The sequence below is a fragment of the Cyprinodon variegatus genome, unplaced genomic scaffold (assembly GCF_000732505.1).
Source record: "Cyprinodon variegatus isolate N-32 unplaced genomic scaffold, C_variegatus-1.0 Scaffold347, whole genome shotgun sequence".
In the NCBI taxonomy this organism is placed as follows: domain Eukaryota; kingdom Metazoa; phylum Chordata; class Actinopteri; order Cyprinodontiformes; family Cyprinodontidae; genus Cyprinodon; species Cyprinodon variegatus.
Genome location: NW_015150800.1, coordinates 318308 through 325872, shown reverse-complemented (window position 1 = coordinate 325872; position 7565 = coordinate 318308). Strand labels below are relative to the sequence as shown.

Here is a 7565-nt window from a genome sequence, read left to right as displayed (position 1 = left end):
TATATATATATATATATATATATATATATATATATATATATATATATATGTATATATACAGTTGTTACAGTACATTTACAGTTGTTGTATTAGATTAGTATAAGCCTAATTGTTTGCAGTAGTCTTTATTAGATCACATGGCTGTTGAGAATAATTGGTGGAGGTAAATCCAGCTGTTTAGAGGAGTTGGTTTTCAAAAGTTGTTGGCAATCAGAAGACATAAAAAAGCCCTAATGTTTTGCGATAGTTACTTTTTATACTTTACTCTAAATGTAGTTTTTCTCATTTTTTTTTACTTTTGTCAGTAGCAATTTAGCACAAATGCTACCTTTGTGAAGTGTGCTAAAAATAACATTTGGTGTTATGTTTTTTAGGTAATTATTATCATTATTACGTCCAACCAAATGGCTTAGAACATCATCCTTTTTTTGGCCACTCAACTATGATTCTAGCTGCTGTTTTAAACAGAACAACCATGCCCAGTAAATTATTATGGTAAAAGTTTGCAATTCTAACAATCTTCACTGATAACAACATTGATTTTTAACACAATTTAAGGAAAGATAAAGTGACATGATGAGAAGAAACAAGTTTAGAGGAGATTATGCACTAATATGCAATTTTTGCATCATGTATTACATTGATATCTTCCTGAGCGTACTCTCTGCAGAGGAATATCTAAATACTGTTTTGGGTTGTATCTTTTTTAACACTAAAACAATGACCCATGACATTATTAGCTCCCTGTTTTACACGAGTTGTGTTCAGTTCCCTCACTTTCAAGTCAATTCCTATAGTATTCCAGATTTTCTGGCTTACACATTTCAACCAAAAAAAAAAAAAAGCATTTCTAAATAACGAACAGAAGCAGATGTTCATGTTGTTATAACTGGTAATTTATTGCTCACTTTTACAAATTTGAGCTCTCCATTTTAACTGTACAATATGTTAAAGGTCAGTTTTAGATCTTCTTGCTGATTCTCTTGAGGACGACAGAGCCAGCAGTGGAGGTCTGAAAGACAGAGAAAAAAAGACAGAAATCATTAGCTTTTGAAGAATGTTTCAATTGTTCTTTATTATATTGCAATAAATCTAATCTACAATCTATATCAATTAAGGCAATAAATGCTTTATGTATTTTTATAACATCCATTAAATATAGATTTCATGTCATATCACTACTTTCATGAAAACAAAAAATATATAAGGATAGAAAGAGAACTGTGTCCCATTAAGGCAGGTGAAAGGTTAACAGCAGACTAAATTACTTGTTAAGTTGCATTCAGTGGCATTGCCACGCGTCTCAGTTTTCTCGTTAGCTTGAGCTGTTCCCAAGCCACAGCCCATATAACTCTGATGACTCTAATGGTCCCTGCGGGGTGCTGAGTGTAATAGCTGCTGTCATTGCATGACTTTCCCTGCATTAAAAGCCTGAGGGAGTGTGTTTACCTCAATGAGCTTGCCCCCGCTGATCTCATTGACTTGGTGATAGTTGGGGAAGCTCACAGTCAGCTTCCCTCCATCCAGGTTTACGGTGGCCTGAAAACACAGAGAGGATGTTAGTGGGGCAGCCCTTTAAATACCAGACGTTCCAGACAAGGCATCTTTGGAGGATAGACCTTGCATATCTCCCACAGATTCAGTCCTAATTTAGCCTGAACAGAGATGCTGAAAGTCATTGCTTATGATTGGCTCCATCAACTTACCATCTTTCAGCAACAAGAAGAGATTATTATTATAATAAAAAGGAAATGTTCTGTTATATGTCTGTCTGTGTGAGGATAATTCGTCTTGATTCGATATGCTGGCAATGTTAGGAAACGAGAGATCCTTTCCTACCTTAAACTTCTTTCCGCTAATGGTCTGCATATCAGCCTCTTTGCCGATGGAAAAGGTGTTGGTGACCTTGTGGTTGGATGGGTAAAACTGAGTCCAGGTGAAATCATTCCCATTCTGAACGACCTCTGTGACCTGCTTGTAGTCACGACCCTTCTGGATGGTATCGTCGGGAATGCCTAAAGTGGGATACATACAAAAATGAGAATTAATAATGTCCAACTAACTCCAGAGAAAAGCAAAATAAGATTTGGTAAAGTTCTAGATTGAGTATTTTTTTCCCCTTACCAACCAACTTGCAGAATTCTTCATAACCCTCCTGGGATTCAAGTTCCCATTTTCCAGAGAAGGCCATTTCTAGTAGTGTTGGTGGGTTGGTGAGTGAGAGAAGAGATGCTGAGGCAAGCTGAGTGAAGCGCAAGGTACTGGGACCAGGGCTGTTACCTTTTTATACAGTAAAAGGCCTCTTGCCACCTCCCTCTTCCACATGTGACCACTCAAGAGGGCAGTAACTACAAAAGATGATGAGTAAAATGGGCAACAAGGGAGAGGGCAATAAACCGCATAAATCGCCGTTTGTGGAGTTCACATGCAGTGAGTAAAATGCTGACAGCTCATCAGGGTTATCCGTTACTTCACCTCACGGCCAGTGAACTCTACTGCAATTGTTTTATGGTTACAACCTTTAATTTTACTGCAGCTGATTGAAAAACCAAATACAAAGTATTGTTTTTAAGCTTAACCCATGTATTTGAGTTTATAAAAAGGAAATGGCCAGTAATAAGATAATCAAGATCTTATTCATGCCTTTTATTCATGGTCTGGCTGTGAAAAACTCAGGAGGAATAGGATTGGAGTCATTTTGGCGGGAATGCATTTGTCTAAGGGGATACATAATTATCTTGTTAGGTATAAAAGCTGAGCAACGGCACTTATGCAAAGCTTGATTACGAACCGAGCTTTTGTTCTCTTTATTCTAATTTCTTGTTCATTTTCAGTTGAGCACTTGTAAAATAATGCATGGTAATCAAAATGTATTTAATTTTATTTTGCAAAGAGGCCCTTGAATGAATAACTAGGGCTAATGCCATGTATTGTTATGCCATCCAAATTCCACAAAGGACAAAAGTCTGAGAGTTTTTTGCCATTTACCCTCCAAATTTCTTACTACTGATTTTTACATCTACATCAATGTCTTTAAAAACACTAAGGAGCGGGTTTAGGACTGCTGATGACTTAATAAACTGCTGTTAAGATTGATTGACTTACCAATTGTAACAATAGTTGTATTTCACAAATCACGAATGTGTACTTAATTATTTCAATATTTTGCTAATGTTGACAATAGACAATTTTGCATTTGCGTTGTTTCCATTGAATAAGATACGCAATAAAAATCAGATGTGAATATGTTTGTTTACACGATAACTCATGCAAAAACATGCAGAGCCACCATCCTATTGTCCTCTTTGTCTGTTTTTACCATTAGTAACATCCTGTTATTGGTGACATTTTCATGTTATGTGAAAGAAGTGTTTCCATTGCAGTTTGCATGATATAAAAATGTAAAAATTATTTTTAAAAAAAGCCAACTCAATCTTACACAATAACTTTTTATTTAAAGATATCTTTTGTTTCCAACAAAGGACATTTAGTGGTTACAATTTTCTCAATTTGAGTGGAAACACAGCTAATGACAAAAATCATCCAAAATAGGAGTACCTTTATTTTCTTATTAGAATTTTAGAGTAAAAAAGATGGACTTCCTATAGTGGGAACGGGGCTTTAATGTGATAACTGCAATGCTAAAAGCAAACATTGAAGTAGCTGAAAACAAGATTTGAAAGATACTTTATTCACAAAACTGAGAATGCACAAAGGATGGCCTGAAAGATTTGCCACAGCCCTTCAAAATCCCTTGACCTTAACAAAATGGAAAAGCAGAAACAGGGAAGCCCTCTAACACAAAGTGGAATTAGAAATTCCTCAACAGTTACAATAATTTGGGTCAGGCCAAAAGGTCTTGACAGCCTGTTATTTCACTTAAGTATTTCTAAAGCTATTTCATCTTGGAGAGACTCACACACAGAAAAACTGCAATTAGAAAGTATTATTTAATCTATTTATACAGGTAACATAATCAGTTCAAAATGTTTTTATCTAAGCAAAACCAGCTGATTGCCAGGACTCGTTGACTCTCTGCAATCCCTCACATTGAGCATGCATGTTGGGACAGTGGGGAGGAAAATTCCCTTTTAACAGGAAGAAACCCCAGAAGAAACAGGCTCAGTGTTAGCGGCCATCTGCAGAGGCCGACTGGGGTTCAAGGAGATGGAAGCAGAAAATTACATAAATGAAATAGATTATTTGCTGATTGGGCCTCGGGAGAAGACTTCGATGCTATGAATCAACATCTGCTTAAATAAGTAACCAAGAAAGAATTAAAGTAGTCTTCCTCTCCGGGGGCCAAACGCTGATGGTGGAATAAACCAGTGGATGAGTGGGACTGAGTATAGTCTGAGAATGAGTGAGGAGATGGGGTGGAGGTGGAGAAAAGTTTGCTTGCATATGGGAGAGAAGCTAGGCGAGGAGCTAAATAAAGGGGATCTTGAAAGATGATTGGCTTTGGAGAACGGGCACCCCCCATTTGTTCCATTTATTGACTTAGTCAGGGACATAAAATAAGAATTGTTAAAAGTAGTCATTGTCCAGAACATACTAGAACAAACTTAAAAAGCTCTAAATAAGATTAGTGGTGTAGAAAATAATTGAGGCAAGATAACATTTTCTGGTGTTCCGAATCTTTGTTTATGTAAAGGCATGAAGATTTGATTACATGTAGGGGAAAGTTAACAGATCATGTCACACTGAATACGTCATACCCATTATAGAACATGGTGGTGCCAAAATCATGCAGGGGGAGTGTTTCAAATGGGTATAAGGAAAATAGGCAGAGTTGATTGGTAGATGGATGGAGCCTCATAGACGGCAATGTTGAGAAAAAAATACAATGAGGCTGTAAAAGACTTAAGACAAGGGTGGAGGTTCACTGCCCAGCAGGTCATTAACCCTAAACATTCATCCAGAGAGGTTCAGTCCAAGCGATGGACTTATCTCAGAGGATGACCCGGTCATATAAGGATATCTGGCTAGACATTAAAACACACACACACAGTAGCTATCCATCCAATCTTACAGAGCTTTCACTATCATTAACATAAGGGAAAATATCTGTATTAGAGAGGATAATGACATATCCCTGAAGCAAAAGACGGCTTTAGTAGTTATTTAATAGTGCTGAATATAAATGCACCTTGCATTTTCAAATTTTTGTTTATAGAATAATTGTAAAGCCATTTATCATTTGTCTGCTTCCTTACAGTTATGCACTACTTCTATTGATATTTAAATATATAAACATCATAATAAAATACACTGAAGTTAGGATTTGTGTGTGAACGATTGTAGGGTTAAAGTGGTGTAAATTATTTTACAAGCATTGATTTTTAAACAGGATTTTATTTTTCCCTATTACCATTTACATTTCCTATTATTACACAAAGATACATAAAAATTATACTTTACTTAGTGTAACTACGAAACATTTTTTTTTAATTTAACAAATGTATTATCTAGACATGAGAAAAAGTCTTCTGATGTGTGGGAGAATGCAAAGTGAATAAAGCAGACTACTGAAAAAAAAAAATCCATTCTTATAAGAAAATTCCTGAACACGCTATTCATCCTATTACAATAAAAAGGTGTGGGCATACAATGTAGATAAAAACTCTCCCTCAATAAGATGACAGCATGACTGAAGCACCTCAGGCTTTCAGGTCTGACTGACTGAATTGGTAAAAGCATCTGATGTTATACTTAACTTCCATTTCACACATTGCAGCCATTTTCAGACTTTCTAAACCATAGAAAGTCAACGTGACCTTTGAACTCTTTATAGGTGCATAAAACTTTTGATTAGCCAACATCCTATAAAAAGACAGCCACTATCTATTTCTCTACTTTTATAGCTCCTGTCGGACTTTCCTTCTCATTCACACCCACAACAAATCCGTGTTATCAAGTGTGCTTAGAGACCCAAAACGAGAGGAAAAAACCCTCTGATCAAATGTAGATTGTTTAGCTGTAAATCAATGAGCATTTTGCATTAGCTGAGGGAACTGGCTTATGAGTAAGTTTCCAGAAACTGCTAAGCTGACATGCTAGCTAATTAATGAAGCTAACATTTAGGCAGAGGTGTCAAGTAACAAAGTACAAATAATTCTTAACTGTAATTAAGTACTTTTTAGGTATCTATACATTACTCCATTACTTTTTTTCTTCCTACTTCTGGCTTCTACTCATTACATTTTTACACAAGTATCTGTACTTTCTATTCCTTACATTTTTAAATCAAACGGTACTCGTTACTCTTTGCTTCGGTTTAATGTTTATAAATATTTATTTCACGCCATTTGTGCCATCCAATGCAGATCATTGGCGCCATCCACATCTAGTGAAAACAAGTGTAATTGGATGTCATATAATGCAAAAACTCACTGGTTAGCTAAAGGAAATCATCAGCAGCAAGCAGGTGTTCTTCAAACTGCAAACGTGAATTGTCTATGCCATGCTACAATGTCGGATTCAGAAAAAGATGTCAAAATGTCTGAAAGGTCGGACACAGGCGAGAGCCTATCGGGAGGTGGAGACGGAGGCCAACCATCCTTGGCCATAGTTCAAAGAAGTTTTCGTAATAGTCAAAAAATTGATATAGAGGCGTCTGGCTGTTTTTTTTTTAAGTTACTTTATACTTTTATACTTTAAGTAGTTTTTGGACCACATACTTTTTCTCTTTTACTTGAGTAAAGAGGTCAAGTTGATACTTCAACTTTTACCAGAGTTTTTTTTAAACTGCAGTATCTATACTTCTACTTAAGTAATAAATGTGCACAAATGTGTTTAACCCAAGGGTTAAATGGGGTTACCCTCTTCAGGTTTTTACAGAATGTCATCCTCAGCACAGTAATATAATGTTCTTTAGAAATGCTATGATATCATTAGAAAATTCAGAAAGAAAAGCAGGAGTCAGTAATCAAGATTATTATTTAATCCACCATCTTTGTTTTGTTTGTAGAGTCTCATCTTTTATTTGAGGCACAGCCTGCTGTGGTGTAGTGTAGTATCAGCTTTACTGGGGAATGACATAATCCTTTGACACCTTTTTATTGAATTCCCTCAGGAACTGAGTATGGATATTCTAGAAATGATAAGCAGTTAAAATGGTTGGCAGCACAACACAGAGATGACAGTCGTAATTTATATTCAGAGCCTCACAACAATAGGGCTTATAGCGTCTGAACCTTTGAGGATTTTATAACGGTAGTGTTGTAAACTATATATATTATTGAGATTTTATGCGATACACAAATATAAAAGTAGTGATACATGGATTTAAGAGTACCGTTCAGTAAGACATTTTAAAAATGGGGAAGGTGTTTCTGTTCAAATATGTTTTAGAGCCAGAATTGAAATGTATTGATCTCACATTGAAGAAATTTACCTCTGCATTTCACTCATCCCCTTGGGGAGCAGTGGGCTGCCACTGTGCGGTGCCCTGGGAGCAGTGTGGGGTTAAGGTTGTTGCTCAAGGACCCAGAGTGCAGGCTGTAGTGATCGAACCACATACTTGCAACCTCCTCAGAGCACAAGCGCACTGCTTTAACCACTAG

The 7565-nt window shown here is 36.3% G+C and overlaps 1 protein-coding gene across 1 annotated transcript; it reads right to left on the bottom strand.

Moving 5' to 3' along the window:
- Nucleotides 1-879: 879 nt before the first annotated feature.
- Nucleotides 880-2240, bottom strand: LOC107091681 (gastrotropin-like). The gene is made up of 4 exons (XM_015385745.1): nucleotides 2125-2240; nucleotides 1840-2015; nucleotides 1450-1539; nucleotides 880-1012 (listed from the first exon to the last, which is right to left on the bottom strand). Exons 1-4 carry the CDS (start codon nucleotides 2189-2191, stop codon nucleotides 962-964), a joined length of 384 nt encoding a protein of 127 aa, XP_015241231.1. The 5' UTR covers nucleotides 2192-2240; the 3' UTR covers nucleotides 880-961.
- Between the last annotated feature and the right edge of the window lie 5325 nt (nucleotides 2241-7565).

Coding starts and splice junctions, on each gene's coding strand:
- LOC107091681 (XM_015385745.1), bottom strand. CDS start 2,191: ATGGCCTTCTCTGGAAAATGGGAACTTGAATCCCAGGAGGGTTATGAA. Junction 2,016..2,124: donor AGAATTCTGCAAGTTGGTTG/GTAAGGGGAAAA, acceptor ATCCCACTTTAG/GCATTCCCGACGATACCATC. Junction 1,540..1,839: donor TTAGCGGAAAGAAGTTTAAG/GTAGGAAAGGAT, acceptor CTGTGTTTTCAG/GCCACCGTAAACCTGGATGG.